General features: G+C 43.3%; 1 protein-coding gene across 6 annotated transcripts in view; it reads right to left on the minus strand.

The window, feature by feature from the left end:
• emid1 (EMI domain containing 1) overlaps positions 1–20,259 on the minus strand; it is a 66,474-nt gene that overhangs the window by 44,989 nt on the left and 1,226 nt on the right. For all 6 annotated transcript variants that reach the window (XR_012594270.1, XR_012594271.1, XM_074637971.1 and 3 more), the window contains exons 2-3: positions 13,310–13,423; positions 11,654–11,757 (exon numbers count right to left, since the gene is read on the minus strand). Coding sequence is in view for 4 of the 6 variants with exons in the window: in XM_074637971.1 (XP_074494072.1) it covers positions 11,654–11,757; positions 13,310–13,423 (218 nt within the window). In the remaining 2 variants the exon portion in view is untranslated. The remainder of the gene's footprint in view (positions 1–11,653; positions 11,758–13,309; positions 13,424–20,259) is intronic.

Consider the following 20,259-nt stretch of genomic DNA (forward strand, 5'->3'; position numbering starts at 1 on the left):
TCTCTTCCTGCATCTAGTAGAGAGGGAATAGATTATCCCCCCCCCCCCTGCTCTGAGCGAGGCCAAAGGGAAGAGAGAGAGCCGAGCTCGGACTCTCAGGACAAACTGTAATTCTCCACGTTGTCTCGTGGTCGAGAACCCATCTGGCCGCAAATTTAGTAACTCTGCTTCAATAGGGCTCTGTTTACTCGGGTAGCTAGGTTTACACAGGCAAAGTGAAGGGTTCATATAAAACGCATTAACTGAGAATAATCCTTTTGGTCTTTTGTAAATAGGATGTAATGATGGGGGATGTCCAAAGAGGGTAACCGCTTTGAAAAGGCTCAGATGAGGCCAATTTGTGTGCAGGCAGTGGTTCAGTACCAGATCCTCTGAACTGGTTTCTGACATATCAGTATCAACATTTACCTCATTTCAGATACTGAGTCAAGTATTCAGGCAATATACACAAAAATATAAAAACTACAAATATGTAACCACTGTGAGGAGCATCCAAAGAATGTCCACAATGAAACTAAACCTTTTACTTTCCCTCCTCATTTTCTTTAGTTCTGTAATGTGTAAAACAAGAAGCATGTGGACATTTTTATCCAAACTACCCAATGAGACTTTAAAGCCTGATTTATTGTTCACTGTTAAGGGGTTACAGAGTAGCAGGAGAGCCAATGCACGTAGCTTATGTAGCTATGCCGTAGCTAACATGCTGTCTCCCTAGAGGGCTGCAACTAACAATCATTTCCATTGGTCAGTCTGACATTATTTTCTTGATTAATTTAGTCAATAAAATATCAGACACTTTCCTTACAATTTTCTAAAGCCCAGGTTGATGTCTTCAAAGAGCTTGTTATGTCCAATCAATAGACCAAAAGCCAAAAATGATCGATTTACCTCCACATAAGACGATGAAAAACAGCAAAATCAGCTGTAAACCGCTATATGCGAGCAGTGCAGAGCGGCGACCGTGAGCTAGCCAGTGGAACACGCTCACATGCATGAACATATACGTCCGGCCTGGCAATGTCAACAAAGCACGGAAAAATCAGAAAACAACACACACAGAGGGAGAGCGTCTTCATTCTCTGCTCAGGTAAAAATGAACGTTATTCCTCTCTATATTTACACAGTAAATATGTGTTTGCTGCTATATCAATGCTCTCGATATCCAATAGAGAACGTTTAAATGAGTAATTGAGATTGCTGAAAGAAGAGAAGACGACATGAAGCAAGATGATGAAGGCTCAGTAATCTTCATCTTTTTAGTAACAGACACCTAGCAAAGGTCTGAAAGGATGTGAACACAATTACGGAAGACAATAAAGGAAAATGTGATCTGATGTACGATCCGTCTAGTGTTGCCAAATCGTAAATCAATTCCTATGCCGGAGGCACCAACAGCAACACATTATAACACATAAATCCACATTAAAGGGGAACGCCACCTAAATTAAGAACTCCAATATGTTATTTCCATGGCCGAGGAAAGTTCAAACAATATTTGTGAACATGAGCCTCTCTCTCTCAAAGCCAGAAACCAGAGAAGTAAGTCTCAAACTTGTGATGTCATAGGGTATAAAATCTGGAGCTGCTCCATGGACAATGAATGGGAGACTGGCTTTGTGGACCAACTGAATGTTTGTTTTCTTTTTTATACCCAAATGAGCTTTATTCTATTGTAATGTTCTCAGTTGTGAAACAGAAAATGTTCCCATATACTCAGAACGTTCCCCTGGGTGCTCTCTGGGTCATCTGTAACATCTTTCACCATTCATTGTCTACGCCTTTTTGGATTTGAGAGAGAGTTGTTCATGTTTACTAATATTTTTGGATTGTCTTAGACAGGGATGGGTCACAATTTTAGATTTTTCGAATAGTCGTTAGTTTATAAGACTATCGTCCGGTCTTAAAAAATACATATTTTCCCTTGTTTTAACCGCCTCAGGTGCTGTTAGTAATGTCACTACTGGTAAAACGTGTGTGGCACGTTCAGTTTGGCTCTTTTCTGTCAGCGTGTGTGTGTGTGCGCTACCCACCGACTACCTCGTAGTTTCAGGTAGATCAGCTGTTCGAGCAGCGAAACATATCGCCATTCAAAGCCAAGAGAAACAAAATAAAACTCACCAAAACCGTCTCAATTTGCCTTTCCACCGGCCTCTTCCACTGTTCCAACAATATGGTTGAAATATACTCTTAATCCATAGCGTTAGATGGGAAAATGTGCCGACCCTACACGTCGTTTTCCCCCACTGTGTCTGTCTCTCGGAGGGGGGGTTATGTGGCGATTTTCGAAATAATGGACTAATTCCCAGTGATTATCGAATAGTATTTTTGCTTAGAATGCACATCCCTAGTCTTAGACCTTAGCAATAACATGTATGAATTGTGAAAATGTGTGTAGTTCTCCTTCAACACAGACAGTGTTAGTGCTATTACAGTACAGTATAGCAATAGAACTTTAAAAAGCTGTATAATTGGTTTGATGATTGTCTTATCGGGCTGTGAGCTCTGTTCCACAAACCTGACCAGACATTGTCTCATGGGGCCACATGTGGCTCCTGTCAGGTGTATTTGAGTCCTATAGGAAGACAACATGGAGGGCAACCAACAGAAATAAAATGGCCATGACATCATCCTCTGTTCCTCAACCCAGAGTCAACGACAGCAGCGGACAGAGCTCCAACTCTGACACAGTGGCAGTGATTTACTGCCCTGTCGTCAGTCTGTCATAAGGCACACATGCTACTCATACACAGTGTGTTTGCCTGCAGAGACAGAGAGAGACAGTGAGCATGTGTCGGTGTCCCGTATCAAGCTTATTGATTACAGTGAGTCAGTAAGTTCAGCTCACTGCTTTTTTTTGTCCATGTTTGTGTGACCCGAGTCATCTGTGGTGTAATTTATACTTTATTATAGTCTGAGTCACGTGTCTGTCTGTTGATATATGTGTGTCTGTGCTAATTGTGGGAGCAGGTGTTTTTAAACATGTCTGCGTGTGTGCAAGTGTTTGTTTGCTGCCAGACTCCGGCTGTGAGCGCAGTATGAATGAGTGAGAGAGCCATAAACACCTGAGGAAGCAGGAACACACAGACACCCTCTCTGGACTGTATTTATGGTACTGATTGAGGCGGGGGGAGAGACGGGGGGGGGGAGTCGTCATGCACAGCTCAGCTCTGGCCGTGGCGAGGGTCCAACCAAAACAACGGGGCTGTTAAAGCCCCCCTGGATGAGTCCCAGGGGGCAGTGGAGCGGACGGAATGCAGGCCTGGGTTTAGAGGTTCAGGGGTACGTCCTGTTGTTAATGAGCTCACCCCGCTGGGCCTCTCTGGCTCTGAGCCCTTGACACCGCCTCACCAGCAGCCACACCAGCGCACTGCCACAACCTCTTCCTGGACTGGTCCTGGACCACTGAAGCATACCACACTTCCTGAACAATGTGAACATCGCTCGGTGCCCCCGAGATGATCTCAACAAGATGTGAACGAGAAGACGGTAAAAGGAAGTGCCGTCTGTGCAGCACTGTGTGCAGGCCCATACTGTATGTGATTGGATATGAAGAGAAGCCCCTGAGACTCGACCTCAGACGATGCAGCAAGGGAGATACGAGCACTTTCCTAAATGATGCATGTCTTACATGCTCTATTAGTGCAGGGTAAACAGCACTTTCTGTGAAACACTGCGGCGCTGAAGACGGCTAGAAGTGTAACATTCGGGCAAAGCAACCTTTTTTACACGCAAGGGCAATTCAAAGTGCTTTACAAAATACATTAAAAACATGAAATAATAAATACCACATGAGACATTAAACTGCATTAACCACATGTCACATTTACAGGAGGGAGCTCAGGATGGAAGTGCATGCGTGAATAATAATGAATGCTTAGTTGAAAGTTTTAAACCAGTTTTGACCTGCCAGAGGAAAACTAACACAATAGTGTTACACTATATTCTGCCCCAGGGTTAACAGGTGTTTGATGATTATTGTATTTTTATGATCATTTTGCCCTTTGTACGATGTATAATCAATGCAGACATGCAGATGGTCGACACGTCTTAATTTCATTTTGTTACATAATAGTAAAATAACACGCAGCTGGTTTGGAACCATCGTACATTGATTATGTCAATAATCTATTATGAAAAACTGACTTTGGATCTGCAATACATCACAGCATCTGATCACATTTCTGTTGTGGCTGCTCACAACCTTCTACAAAACTCTTTGTGATTGTATTTCGCATTCCAAGTTAGGATTGGGACGGTTTACCTGTGGTGAACCGCCGACCTTCCGATTGGAGGGCGACCTGCTCTACCCCCTTATAAATACTGGCCTGTAGATAGAGCCTATTGCAGTCTACTTAGATGTAGCATGAACCACGGCACACACAGTTGGCATTAGGGCTGCAACTAATGATTATTTTCATTGTCGATTAATCTGTTGATTATTATCTTGATTAATCGATTAGTTGTTTGGTCTTTAAAGTGTCAGAAAATGGTGAAAAATGTTGATCAGTGTTTCCCAAACCTCAATATGACGTACTCAAATATCTTGTTTTATCCATAAATCGAAGATATTCAGTTTACTGTCACAGAGGAGTAAAGAAACCAGAAAATACATTTAAGAAGCTGGAATCAGAGAATTTTGACTTTCTTTTTTTCTTAAAAAATTACTCAAATCAATTAATTGATTATCAAAATAGTTGGCGATTAATTTATTAGTTGACAACAATTGTTGTAGCTCTAGTTGGCATAGATTTATATAAACTATGTTGTAAACTCAGTTAGAATATGAAGGTACGATAGTTTGCCCTGAATTATGAAAACTCTGGAGTATTTGTAGGATTATTTGGCAACACTATCCTGCCTGAAGACCGAGCTGACAACACACAAACACACTTCTACTGGTAGATTTCTCACAGCTCTCTTGTCTGTGACTGCAAAACCAAAACAGCTCACTGTAAAGTCCCACTTTGCCAGCCGTGACTAGCTTCAGCTTTCTATATCAGATCGCTAGAGGCCTAGAGTTCCATCATCCTCTACTCTCTCCTCTTCTAGCCAATCCAGTGAGGTCATTTCTCTCTGGTCAAAACGATTGGCTCCTCGAGGGGAATGCCTGCTCCTCTGTCAGGTTTGAGCTATGAAAGCCAACCAGGAATGTCTCTAATTAGGCCGACTGCTGGTGCAGTTCATCCAAACCTCCTCTCCGATCTCGTCTTCAGTCCAGAACTAATCACAACCATCAGCAGCGCTCCCCTCATCCCCACTGAGCACCGTATCACAACCACATGAGCAAATGGAAATATATGCAAAGACCAGCTCAGAATACAGGGCAATGACTTTTAAATTCTACCCGTTATCCAAGAGTGCAGCGTTTAGTGGCGGGGAAACTGAGACCGAACCGGAGGGGGGGTCGGGGTGTTTGGGAGGTCTGTGATACGAGAGGCCATAAATGATGTCACCACGACACACCACAGCAACATCTCTGTGATGTGGTGGTCTGTTTGTGGTTTAGTATACATGGGAGTGGAGGAGGTTTCAAGGTCGGCTTCATAAAACCCCCACCCACTGAGCCACAACACTCGAGTCTCTCTTATGTGGCGCTGTGTATGTTTATGAACTCATAACAGTGACAAATGAGCAACTAGATCATCAGGACTACTGGGAGTGTACAAAACCCACAGACTGGTACAGTGTGAGAGAATAATATTTAACCTAAAAATAACTGTTTTTATTGTATTTTTATGCTTTTGCGGTCCAGAATGTGGATAAAACCGCGGGGTCGGGGTGAGGCAGCGGTAAGGAGGAGACATAACTGGATTTTACAGGGACTGACAGCAAGAAAATGAAAGAGTGAATTTGTGTATTAGTAGAGTTCAAATGTTAAGTCAATTGAGAGAAAATCAATCGTCAACAATTCATGATCTATTAATTGGTTGCATTTATTGGCTCCAGTTTCTCAAGTGCTGTTTTTCTTTGTTTTACATGAAACTAAATTAGATATCTTTGAGTTTTGGATATTTGCCAGACACAAACGCATTACTTGAAGCCTGACAAGATGGATTTTCGTGTGATATATGATCCCGTGATTCCCCGTGATCTTGTGACATCACAATAATCCAGTGGAAATCAGCCTTTAGGCTTTATTGCGTAGAGTTATTCTGTCTTTTTAACCATCAAATAAATTCAATCAATCAATCGGTTAATCAAGAAAATAGTCATCAGTTTAAAAATAATAATAATCTGTAGTTGTAGCTCTGTGTGAAAGAGAAAGTAAAAGTAGGGCTCAGTGGTCTGCAGGCAGCAATTGGGTCGGTTGAACTCATCACAGCTGTACGAAACCAACAGGACCCCCGAGCGCACCCACTCCATCAATGCTGCCATTGTCTCAGCACTGACGTCAAAACGCCAAATATGCTTCATTACCTCCTCAGAGCCTACCTAAAGACAGTAGCGCTGTGTTATACAGTACCTACATCATGCCACTCTATACCTGCAAGATGAGAGATGGTGATATATGTTGAAAGGCAAGGAGCAGACGGGGTTAATGCAGCTTTAATGGCATCCGTCGCTGAGTGGATCAGAGATGAGAGAGAGGAGGCAGAGCCCACACCTCCAGTAGTGAGGAGGATTTAAAAAAGGTTTTACTTTTCTTTATCTTTCTGCATGATAAAAGCTTTGTTGCCACCTCAGTTGGCCTTATCTATGCCAGGAAGAGAGTGTCTCCTGATTGCGTGATCCGTCAGGCTGTAAAGAGCCTGTCTGTTTGTGGGTCACTCCGTCAGCACACCAGTCCACTTAAACTACTGGGCGAGGGGAAATACCTCGGCTTTATTGGGGACAGAAGAATACTCCAGCTGCCATGTCGTGTGTGTGTGTGTATGTGTGTGTGTGTGTGTGTGTGTGTCTATTTTCATCCCCTAAAAGTTTTTTTGCACTGCTGACTCGGCCCACTTTATGTCTTTCATCAGACTGCAGGAAAAACAGTTTTCAATGCACTCCCGGGGGAAGTCTTGGGAAATAATAAATAAATCAGTAAGCAGAAGAGGCATTTCCAGTCCAGGAGCCAGATACATAAAACTTAACTCAGAATCAAGGCTAAGTATGTATGAAACTTTAAAAAAGTTTCAGCTAAAGAACCGTGCATCTGCATTTCTTGAAGTTCAATGAATCTGTAGGTTAGATTAAGAAACACCAGGAGATGCAGGTAACAAAATGAACTATTCTTCATATATAGACAGGATCTAAAATAAATAAAATGCATTATTATTATAATTAATAAAATGAATGAATGTGGAAAATTGTATTCTACGATAACTCTGCATGTCTTTTGCCTTACAATATTACAGTTAACCATAAACCATAAAGGGAGTCATAATTATAACTCTGCTTTGTATGTGGTTTGCATGGAACATTTCAAAATAATGTCATAATAATATTATAATAATTGTTAGTATATGTTCCAATTTAAATATCTGAACCCTTCTAAAAAGTATAATTTTGTGATTTTTCATGAACGTGATGTACATACCAGCCCACACTTACATAAGAATAAAACAGTATGGAGAGAGAGGCAGACAGGAGAAGAGGAAAAACTTCCCTCCACTGTTTACTTTAGTAAATTTTAGGTTGGCTGCTTGGTATCGTCAGTGCTGTTGTTTGTTAATTAATGACTATAATGACAATTCCCCTGAGCGGAGCAGCGCGGGCTGAAAGGGTTGGACGCTCCCATGTCTAATCTCATCTGGGGCCCTCAGCCCAGTTTGCTTAAACTTCAGCTGCTTCCAATTTGGGCTCAGCACTTGTGCTGCGCTGGCCATTTACATAACCACGAATATCAGCTGCTGTGGCCTTTTCTGCACGCCAGCGTCTGCAGCCTGCCTCCTTGTATGTGTGTGATTTATGCGTCTTTGTGGATCTCATCTCATGAGGGCATAAATACTGTGGATGTGGCTAAACCTGACATCAAATCTGTTTTTTTGTGAATGATTTGGAGCAAGAGAGAATAACATGTTTAACACCTGCTAATGCAAACACAGGGGGATCCAGCAGGAATGTGACTGACAGAAAAGAGGAGGGCTGAATGAAAAGGTGACGACTTGGATAGTGCTGCTCTGTGTGGTCTAAAGAGGAGTGGGAGTGGAGGTCACCTGCTCTTGTTCAGCTCCCTCCCCTCTGACCTCAGGCCTGGGTCGCTCCACTCACAGCTACTAAAGCCTGCTGCCATTAAAGCAGCTAATCACGCCGAACAGCTGCATCCCTCACTGTACAAATCCTCAACACCTCGCTCTCCCCACCCACACATGGACTCTGGCAGCCAGACAGACACATACACCGGCGTCCACGCACTCCCACTCTTCCGTCGCTAATGGCAAGCTGCAGCCGACTGATGTTTAAAGCGCGGTGGGTTTAGCGTGCAGGCCTGTGATAAGCCGCGCTGAGCTGTGAAAACACAGATTACATTTCTGCGGCTTATTACAGACAGCGCGCCTCTGCCTCCTAGCCATACCGTAATTGCGACCCAAAAACCGCAGCCTCCGCTTGGCTGCGAGATACGGCTTGATGGGGACCCCCGCAGCAGAGCTTTGACAGCCGTGCTAATTCAAGCCTACGTTCCCCCCATATGTTTTGCTGCATGCCGGCCCCCTCCTGCGATAAGCTGCAGCCACATTTCTTTTAAGTGCCGTCCTGTCATAAATCAAATCAAGTCAAATATATCTAAGGCTGTCTCTTAGTGTCATCTTCACACTTTTAAAACTCCATCAAAATAAACATAAAGAGAGCCAAATAAGAGAGCAGAATTTGATTTCCACGACTGCTGCTGAGCGTGCAATCATCCTTCATTGCTGCACTGTGCGTTGACGCTGATGCAACCTGTTTGGGAGTCTTTGAGAGCCAGCTCTAATGTTATAATGTTGCTTTTACGGGTTACATTTGATATTGTTGTATCACAAAATTGCTTCTAAATGAGGTATAATTTCGATATTTGTGTTTGATGTAGCACAAGTTGGGATATCCCGTTTGAAAACAAGCATTTACTTACTAGGAATGCCAAAGCCAACCAGGCATACATTAAATCCCTGTTTCTGGCAGGCTATGAAAAGTGCCTCCATCTGCAAATACTTAGCCTTTTTTTTTTTAAACTCAGGCTCAATCAGAGATAAAGAGCATTGTGTTCCAGGTCCACAAGTAAGACAATATCTCCCAACCCTCATAGAAAACAATTAGGACCCAGTAATTACACAACTGGCCTGGAGTCCCAGCCAAGTCCTGACGTTGGAGGTGAGGAAATAAGAAAAAGAGAGCAAATGTGAAAGGTGCCTCTCTGATGCAGTGTTATCTTACTCCTCTTGGACTCTGATGGAGTAAGTTTGTTTATCAGCCTGGGTGTGATGTAATGTTTTGCTTTTGGAGCCCTCGGTTTGAGCGCGATAGGCCAAAAAGCCCGTGAATGACTGGATGACAGCATGGCGTGAACTCTTCCCATAACGTTCTCTCATTTGTCTCTGCTGCTTTGGAAACGCATAATCTAAAACTTAAACAGAGACACGTTATCTTTACTTCAGACCGGACCTGTTGATTTACATATGTTGACCAATCGGCTGGCAGGCGGAGGGGTGAGAACAGAGGGACGCGAGAGAAAACAACTCTCTCATCTCCATTTAAAATATAACCACATCAAGACCGTGCTCTCAGCTCATAACACACTTCCTCTCCTCTCTTGCCCCTTAAAGCCGTCCCAGAGTCCTGCTGGTATGGACATTGTTGAGATCTGCTGTAATGCAGACCGGCCTTGGGAGTCAGACGTGGCCAGGGGCTTTTGAGGTGGCCTAGTGAGAGAAGGGTTGAAGTAAAAGCAGGGCAGCAGCGGGAGTAAATGAGCGGATCATATACATTTTCCACAGTCTGAAAAACAGACAAGCTGAGGAAAAGGGATGATGGGAGCTATGGTATATAACCACCACTGGAACTCCAAAAAAAACTCTTTAAAGATATATGTATCCGGTGTTAGTTATTTATGTGATTTATGAGATCAAAAGCTATATGTCCGACCCAGACAGTAGGTTTCAAATAGGATTTTTTTCTTTTATATAACAGAGGTGCTTTTAGTACCGAGCCTTTTTAATTCAGCCTAACTCAAGGTCAAAAAAGTGCTCAAAGCCGTCTGGAAATCCACAAAGAAATGTGTAGAGATTTGCAGATGGAGCCGCAAACAGGTATTAAGAGCCTGGATTTGAAACTCGCACCCACTGAACTACATGTGCAGCTTTAAACTTCACTTGGCAACACTATGGCGACAGATTTAAGCACAATCCGGCCTCCAGCTTTGCCCGTGTGGCGAGCTTTTATTTCTCCTTAAAGCGGCGAATGAGGCAGACAGCAGCGGGGTATCAGGTTCTGCGCTGGCAAGGGGTTCTGCTCACGCGGCAGGAGCAGAACAAAGCGCCGGTGGCCCTGGATTGCATCCATGGTGCCGGAGAGTAAAGGCCCCGTGAATGGGACCTGTCACTTCCACTCAGCGCCGCCTGTGATCTGAGCCACCCGGAACGACGCTCAGATAAGTGGTTAATCCCAGCATCCCTGCTGGCTCAACAGCCCCCTACTGCCATGACAACCGGAGGGGAATCTCCTCCAGCAACAACTTAATTGGATAATTTCCTCCCTGTTTGACTGTGTGTTCCTCTGCTTTTGTTAAGTAAAGTCTGGGTTGTCTGACTGTCAATGTGTTCTTTGACTTTGAGAGTGGGGAAGGTCTAAAACAAGCACGACATTCAGGGGTTTTTAAAGTTGTTGAAGTCCCACTGCAGCAGCATTCAGGCCGCTGGGAGAGCTGCTCTTACTTCACCTGGGAGTGGTGGCATAAAAGAGAAAAACAGCCTCGGCTTTCAGTGCCACAGAAAAGTGACCACTTTAACCACTGTAAACATTTATTGTCCTTTGTGTCGCAAAGCCTGACGGTTTATGTTACACCCAGTCAAGTCCTGGGTCCCGGCATAAACAGACACTCCACCCTTCTCCCCAGACTGCAGAGACACGGGGGCCAGTGCCAGGGGAACTCATTATACACCGAGTGTGTGTGTGTGTGTGTGTGTGTGTGTGTGTGTGTGTGTGTGTGGTGGGCAGCTACTGTAGTTGAAAAATGAAAACAGCAGTGCTAGCATGGCACTTTAAGAGCATGAAGACTTTGTTCCAGCTGGACCATGAAACTCAAAAACCACACAAAAAGAATGGACCCTTAGGTAGTACAATGACTCTTAGAATGAACACATTAAAACTGATTAATAAAGTGGAAGTGTCTGACTCACCCTGAAGAGGCTGAAGGATCTTATTTCGTAACTTCATTTAGAAGACAGAAGCTGCCTTATGTAAGCCTAATGGAAATCACTCCTGTTTTAAAGTATTGCTCGTACACGTGTATTGGAAGGCACATACGCAGGCTATAAGACAGCTATGCTAACAGAGGGATGCAGATGATGATAAGCGAGTGAGCTTGAGGAGATAAAGGATGATAAAAAGAGGAAACAGAGACGTACTAAACTTCTTTTCAGTCCTAGATTTATGATAACAGCCCCCGCTGAGAGCCCCAACTGTTGTTCATTTCTATCAGCTGCTGTGTAACTAATGTGTGCGTGTGTCCGTGAGTCCTTCTGTCTCGACTTACCTTCTTCACAGGCCGCGCCGCTGAATCCTGGACAGCATTTCCACTCCAGAGAGGTCACAGTGCGATACACCACTTTATAGGAAGGTCTGACCACGGTCCTGTAGCTGAAAAACACGCAACATCTAAATCCATCACACACACATAAAGGTAACGATAGCTGTCTGCATATGCACTGTGAATGTGATAACACGCTTGTATTTGGCATGTGGTCTGGGAGCTTTATGAAGCAAAATTCATGTGTTAGTCTGTGAGCTATTCAGTGAGTTATTTTTGATGACTTTGTATTCTTCATTTTTAACAGGTGTAATATGATTTCTTACAGGTGAATTCACAAAGAATGGATTGCGTCCGTTGATAGCATCATGAATTGCTCATCACTTATCTGGCTGATGATATTATCTACGATATCATCAACTCTCTGAAGACGCTAACAATTTCACTGTATCTGCATGTGGCTATTAGCGCTGATCTTTGTCTATTGGACTTTGCAATGAGGCTCGTTTGCATAGTTAGGGGCCAATTTTACGCCACATACATGTATATTACCTAATTTAAATACATGCAAGTAGCACAAGAGCACCGGGACGCTATTTGCTTGGCGGGACAGTTAGGGGTGCATTTCACCCTCTGTGGGTGCTTTGAGAATTACACACTTTCTTTTTGTCGTAATTGTGCAAGGTGTAACAGCTGCAAAGGCCGTGAGAACCTTTTGTGAATTTGCTCATTAGTGTTTAGTGTAGTGAACCCTGCTCATTTCGTTTTTTATTTCCTTCTTTCCCAGAATGCCTTTTGTCTACCACCAGGAACAGGTGTGAACTTGTATGAAAATGTTCAGTTGTTCCTTACTCAGAACACAACATGTGGTGCAGCTGCTTTTCATTTTGATCTATTGATGAGAAACTGGTATATCTTAAAATAGATTTCCTCCTAAATGAGAAAATCTGCTGTTACTCCAACACGGTAGTGTTCAGGCTTAGTTACCCCATCACTTCATTTAAATAGAATAAATAAGCTACTTTTGCTGTGTTACGTACGTATCTCCTTTTTTTGTAGTTTTTTTTTGCTAAGTGGGAGATACCGGAGGCATAGCCATCGGTGTGTGAATGAGTATTTAGATTAAATCCTGATGGGCAAAGTTGGCACCTTAGTAGCCTCTGCCATCAGTGTATGTGAATGTGTGTGTGAATGGGTGAATACTGACATGTAGTGTAAAGCGCTTTGAGTGGTCGGAAGACTAGAAAAGCGCTATATAAGTCCAAGTCCATTTACCATTGTAGCTGTCAGAAATTCCCAATATCTCCGACTAGACATTACAAATCAATGAGAAAGGTTTTCTGTCTTGCTTGTCTCTTAAAATGAAGAAACCTGGTTAAATAAAAGGCTAAATTAAAAAAATTAAATAAATGCTTGCCTATCAGTTTGAAGTATGTTCTCAACAACATGACTTGAACATGATATGAACTGCTGTGACAAATGGTGAAGCTAAAGAAAACCTCCGTGAGTCAAAGAAAAACAATTTTAAGACATTCATGTTGATAAAGATAACAGTTTTTCTGGTATTAATTCTACTGTTTTAAGTCTTTGAAGGTGGGTTCTTCTTTTTAAAGAGCTCACAGTGTCAGTGGCCCAGCAGTAGCAGTAAAGTCGCCTTCTCACCTGCCTCCCGTACATCCTTGCGGCCAGCGGCACGTCTGGTAGACCCGCTGCAGGACGGTCCCATTCTGCACCTGGCAAGTCACCGTCTTAGTGACCGTATGAGGACACCAGTTCCTGCAGGGAGAAAAAGAAACAGAGTGAGTGAAAGCTAGAAATGCAAAGTACAGAATAAAACAACAGTTGATATTTTTAGATACAGAATAAAATCACATTTTCAAAGTAAATAATTCAACGAAGAACAGTGTATATCGTCAAAAACACCTTCAAACAAGTGCACTCACACTATAGCACGCTCACAAAAGGAAATTAGCCATGCGGTCACATTCAATACGCTGTTGTTTTCCCACCGGTTCAGATCCTTCCCTCCCTTCCCCCACCCTTTTGTTTTGTTTTGAAACCTTTTTATGGTGTTTACACGGTTTAATCAGTCACAAGACATGCAGGAGTGCATTGTGGGCTGTATTTACACTGCGGTCTCTCTTCTATCAATACACATCGGTTTGTATTCGGCCCTCAGAGGAGGTATAGAGGGAATAAAGAGGAGGACGAGGTCCCATACGGAGATTAGAGTTATTAAACACGGGTTAATTCTGGGTCATGAGTCCACTCCCTTTCCAGAGAGGCTTCGGAAGACATTGTATCAGGATTCACTGACGCTGTTGAGAGTCTGACCTGCTAGGGAAAAGAAAGCTTACGTAAAGGTCAGAGGTTAAGATCTGATAGTGAGGATATGATCACTTTCCCACACCAGGCAGAGTCAAGTGCACTCGCTTACATTCAACTCAAAGTTATTTATTAGGCCTCCAGAAGCAAAATGTTTTCACACAGCACCAAAAGCAAAATGATGTTATTAGAATTAACGTTTATTCTTCATTTGAGAGCTCATCGGTTTGGTTTCATCCTCACTGAGAGCTCATCTAACAGGAGAAGATATCTGTTCCTGATAATGCGCGGGCAATGAGAAATGTTTATGAGAAAAGTTTAGCTTGAGAGGCCAGTTTCACCTCATCCCCCTACTTATCATATCAACAAAACCCTGAAGGGTGATCACTCTTCTTCTCTCTTGCTTTAATGTATGGAAAACACACTGAGGCTGTTTGAGCTGCCATATGTTACTATTATTTTATTAACAACGAAGTGTACAAACACCCAGATTACCTTCACATGGCTACAGCTGGAGGAGAAACAAGGACAACAACCACCATAGAGTGTGTTTACACAATCAGTAGATGTATAGAAAGGGGGCTCTATGTGGAAACCACAAAGGAGACTGTGGGGCTCGCAGCACAAACCTGCACTCTGTGTGTTCTGTTGCCAATGTGTTTGCAAGAGTGGGAGGGTGTTCCCACCGAAGTCTGTTTGTCAATATGCGAGACCATATGTTTGTGTGTGTGAGAGACAGTTTACACTAAAGGAAACTGCCGAAGGCGGAGGATGCGAAGCAGCCCTGAACTAGCTCCCATTAACAATCCCCACATGTGACGGCGGCCGCACACACAGACCTGAGCCAGCGAGCAGGGGCACCTCTGGGAAACGTCTGAATACTGCTGCAGGTATTTCTTTTTGATGTGACTATGTCTCTACTATAGTTTTGTCTGGATTAATGATTAATATTGATTTTTTTCCATTAATGTAATAATCATGTAGCCTATGGAATAATGACATTTTGAAAAAGGTTTGCCAGAGTAAGTTACAAATGTGGCAACATATTTAAAGGATTATTAAAGAGGCCCTGTTATGCTTTTCTCCCTTTCCTTTAGTGTGTTATATAGTTTTTTTGTGCATGTAAAAGGTCTGCAAAGTTACAAAGCCCAAGTCCCACCCTTTCTTCCGTAACGTGGTGATGTCACTAGGTAACACATTTGCATAATACCTGCCCAGCGGCTAGTTTGGCAGGCCCCCAAACAAAGCTAGTTAGAGCGGAGCTGGAGCAGAGTCCAAAGAGTTTGGTTCAGACAGAGGGTGAAAAGAGGTGCACAGCCGGTATGAGAAAAGTAAAGCGTTTAATTTTAACATTAAAGCATGTAAACATGTTTGAGTAGAAACCCAAAATACAAGTATGCACCTGAAAATGAGCATAATAGGTCCTCTTTAAAAGTAAAATATGTGCAAAAGTAAGACACTGTTTGAGTTAATTCTAAACTCCTTAAGTAAAGCGAGTAGGGAGTTCATCTGCCACACATGTTATTTAAATACAGGCCCACCCTTCATGTATCTTAGTATATCCATCAGCCTTAAGGCTACAAAAATGAACGTGGATCTATATGATTACCCTGTGATTGCTTTCCCTTGTCCAGAAAAAATTGCTCTAATCATCGTCGGAAAATGTCAGACGTTGAAGGAGCTGTGGTCAGGTAGAGCTGGGAGTAACGGGAGGGGGTATTAAAGCCCAACTCCTCCCCGCCACTTATCCTCCAGACCCGACAGATAAACATCTGAGTTTCCCAGGCTGAGAGGAGGTTTCACCTGGGAACAGCTAAGATTGTCACCAGGGGGTACGAGGAGGGAAGTGGGGGTAGTTTTATGGGCTCCCCCTCTCTCTTTGCATTGCACTTATGCAATTACCAAGGAGGAAATGCCAACCGCTGCTGCTGCTTCAGTGAATGAAATAACAAAAGTAGTTGGCATAACAGAGTTTACAATTTCCCAAATGGCTTGACAACCAATACCTGCATTACCTAAATAACTGATTTCATAATAAGTACAAGAACAACACTTTCTCCACTGCAGAGAGGATGGAGATGCCTAAAGATGATGTTATTAACTAGGGCTGTAAGAAAATATCGATAAACATGAGTGTCTCGATATTATGTTGTGTGATACTGTTTCAATTCTCCAAAACACTGTATTGATTGTTCAAATTCAGTCTGTCGGAGGTTGTATCGGGTTCAGTTTTAAAGCTAGAGTGAAGTTACTGGCATCATATAAAACTAAAAAACCTAAGTAACCTAAGAAAACCATTGGTACCAACCAGGTCATACTAGCTTGTCGCAAAGGAGGATAACTAATGCTCCAAACATACGCCAAATTTTGGCGGGGAAAAACTGGCATGGCAATTTTTACAGGGGTCCCTTGACCTCTGACCTCAAGATATGTGAATGAAAAAGGGTTCTATGGGTACCCATGAGGCAGTATACATTTGTTGTTTTTGCCTATATATAATGGTTGTTTCTGGTGTGTTCTTTAGTTTTCCTAAAATATATATTTTTTTTAAATCGCAATATATATTGCCTTGCTTACAGTATCGCAATACATTGAATCGTTACCTCAGTATCATGATACGTATCATATTGCCAGATTCTTGCGAATACACAGCCATAATATTTACTGGGTACAGTTGACATCATTATCTCCTCTGGGATGTACAAGACTAAAGATTTATAATCTGTCTTACTTACAAGGCCTACTGCCAATAACTTTACACATTTTATTGCAGAGCACTACTATACAATGGTCCATTGAATTTTGTCTGGCTTTATTCATAAAGGGACACTTGGTGTCTTTCGCTCTAAAATGTTTTATAGTCAACACCTTCCTCTTACTGGAGGTGTCCTCGTGTTATGAAGCACCACGCTGTTTCACTGGCAAAAGCACCAAGCGGGCCCTCAGTGAGTATCAGGTCTCCGAGCACACATGGCACACTCTGAACGCCGGGCCCAAGCTAAATAAATCATCAACCATCTCTCAGTCGCACACGGCCACGGCCAGCAGTTATGAAAGAAATCCACAATCTTTAAGGGATGGAAAAATCACAGCTTCGTCCCATCTGTTCCTCAACGCTACAGACGCCAAGACAGTAAAACTTTGGAAGGACACAAAAAGGTGCTGAATGCTGAGTGCCTAAATGAATGCAAATGTTGACAGAGAGCTCATGAACTTGTCACAAAAAAAGCTCAATCCAGTACGCTGTATTCTAGTAGCCCTCATTTGACCTTGTACGCTATGCAGTCTGCATCTTTCATGATCACACTACTGAGTTAGAGCACTTCCTGCAGCAGATTGAGTGGGGAGGAAGAAGCTGGGAGTTAAAGCCATGTGAACTGACAGGATTGTAGATGAGGGCAAGACGCCGGTGAAAAACGACTAGCAACTCCTTTTCCATCTACACATCCATTCACATACTGTGGGAGGAGGAACAGTCAAAGATATGTTTGAAATGCAGCGTGGATAGAAATCCGAAGGAATTTCTCTAGATTTCTGTCTGTGGGAAAAAATACTCGAGGGGAACAAAGGACAAAAGACAGATGTGGCAAACAGCCAGACAGAGGAGACAAAGGTTATTTTATCATAAGGGTCACACTAGGGTGCTTCCGATGGGAACAGGGAAATGGAAGGAAAGACAATTATGAGGCACCGTTGGTCTCACGGGATATATAGAGGAGGCCCATGACAAATGTGGTGCAACAACAAATGACAAAGAGAGAAATAGAGAGTACAGTCACAGTGAAATTAATGAAGAGAGCGGGATACGTCATTCATAATCTGCAGCTTCAAGGAAAAACAGAAAGAACCACAATACTTTGAAGAATTATTGTATAAATTACTAGAGAATATTAGGGCAGGTGGGCTATCATATTGCAGGTTCAAAGCTGCCGTGTGTTTTCCATGTGCAGAGGACGGTGAAGATCATCAAAGCACCACAGCGAGGCCAGAGGTCAGGGGTAAGAGACTCTTCACAGCGGCCTCCATGAGGAACAAGGAAAACTCTCATTTGTCTTTGTCCGTTTAGAGCTTTCAGGCCCGGACACCTGTGAGCTTTGAGTGTGTCACTGTGTGCAACGGGTGCGTGCATCTTTAAGTGTTTCAGGCTGAAAGTACAAAGGGAATTCCTCTCAACTGAAGAATTCACTCATATCACACCTAATGGCTCCATACAGCCTGATTAGAAGTCATGGATGTATCATCATGTAGAGCTCAGCTAAGACACTGGAGAGGTGCAGTGTACAGTATGTAATCTTGTCCAAAAACCAAAGTTGTTCGCTTTACAATGATATAAAAAAGCAGCAAATCATCACATTGGAGGAGATGGAACCATCAAATTGAAGTAATTTTTGCTTAGAAAGTGAATCAATGAACTGGTATATGGTCTCACTCCCTGAGGATCATCCTGATTCGTGTATCTGCCACCAATTGGTGACTGCTTCCTAATATTCCTTGAGCCCATTCATTATTTGAAGCTATTTGAAATCCAAAGCCATTCTGATTTAAGCCACCCGGGGCTCAGCCTACTGGAATCTCTGTCATCTTCATTCCCATGCTTAAAGAGAAGGTGGATATGGTTAAGACGGGTGAGGAATGAGGGTGGCCACGGGGTTCAGACTGCCTGTCAGACCATGACAAGTCCTCCGAGGGAGGATAAAGAAGTGGGCCAGACAAGAAATAAAGCAGCAGCTACCTCCGTAACCCCTCAGTGTACTGAGCTCATATAGTCGTTTGGGACGACAAGGGTGAACGAACACTTTATCAGCTCCTCCACAGAGCGAATGTGAAATTACTCAAGAGTTGTTAATCCCCTTTGAATTGGGTAATCACTGTGTGAAGACAGGGCTGGTACAGACTTAGAGAAGGTTGTCCTGTGACAGAATCCCAGTCTGCTAAAATTAATATTTATTCCCTTTGAAGTGCCTGAACCCCAGCGACAAGTTAAGTTCCTGTCATTCAATGTCAAGTTGCTAATGAGAGCCTTCTGCCCTCTGAAATCCCCCCTGCCACTGTTTGCCTTTGTTGACACACCATAAACTGCTGCTTTCACAGATCAAGCCAGACACAGCAGGACGACTGAGCTCTTCTCAACCCGCTGACCTCTCCGCCTCTGAAGACGGTCGGTGGCTGACTCACACCAACAAACAGCTCCACATTCCTCCACTTGCCACTTACAAACAGCAGCAAACCCACTGTAAACTCATCTTTCCCTATCCCAGAACAAGCCCAGATGCGGTGGAGTCCCAGCTGCTTGTGTTTAGTAAACATGTCCACAAAACCTCTGGCTGTGAGTGACAGGAGGGGGTGGAGGGGCTGAGCAGAGAGGTGAGCCAGTGGAGCGAAGCTGGGAGCGCTGAAAGCCACCTGGACACACCCAGAAGAACAGGCCTCATTGGTGAAGTAGAGGTTTCAGCCTCCAGCCACGTTCGGCCCACACACACACGCTCTCAACCTGACAGCATAAATATTTGTAAGATGGGAAACGTCTTCTCATCATTAAGTACTGGAGGAGAGCTGGTTAATGCGTGTTTGGTCTGCTTCAGAAACTCCCTCGCCAACAACTCTGCTGCACAGAGGATCGATCATCTGTCCCTTTTCATCCAATGATCCATTTCTTAAGCATTATTACGTGCATAAAAAAACAGCACTGACTGTCTAACACTTATTCAAGCTACATCCTCACCACTGGGATCCACATGGGTTTTTACGTGGACAGATGTAAAAGTGCTGCTTTGAAGAGCAGCCTGACAGATGATGGAGACAGTGGTGCTGCAGGGAGACAGAGGACACCAACACGCCTCAGAAGACAGTAGAGGTGCTCTCACACAGAGAGAGAGAAAGGGTGGTTGAATGGGGGACAACAACAATGAAGGCAGGAGTCAGCAGAGCTATAATGTTTGCTGCCAGCACAGGAAAAAGGAAACCGACTGTCAGGAAGACAATAGGACCCGGTAGATGGATGGAGATGGGAGTAGCTCTCTCTGGAGAGTCGTGCATTGACAAGAGGATACAAAAATAGACTGTAGAGGCAAAAAAAGGGGTTATTTTGTGAATGTAACAAGACATAATTGATGATTAACACACAGTACAGTTACAATAATAACTGTAAATTCTCAGGTCCATTCTTACTCAACCCGTCAGTCTCTAGATCTTCATCCTCCTAAATTCCTCACTAGTAGAGGTCAATTATCGATAAGATTTAGGGGAACCAAATTATGGAGTAGCTTTTCACATCTATCAATAAACTG

Source organism: Sebastes fasciatus, chromosome 6 (assembly GCF_043250625.1).
Source record: "Sebastes fasciatus isolate fSebFas1 chromosome 6, fSebFas1.pri, whole genome shotgun sequence".
Classification (NCBI taxonomy): Eukaryota; Metazoa; Chordata; class Actinopteri; order Perciformes; family Sebastidae; genus Sebastes; species Sebastes fasciatus.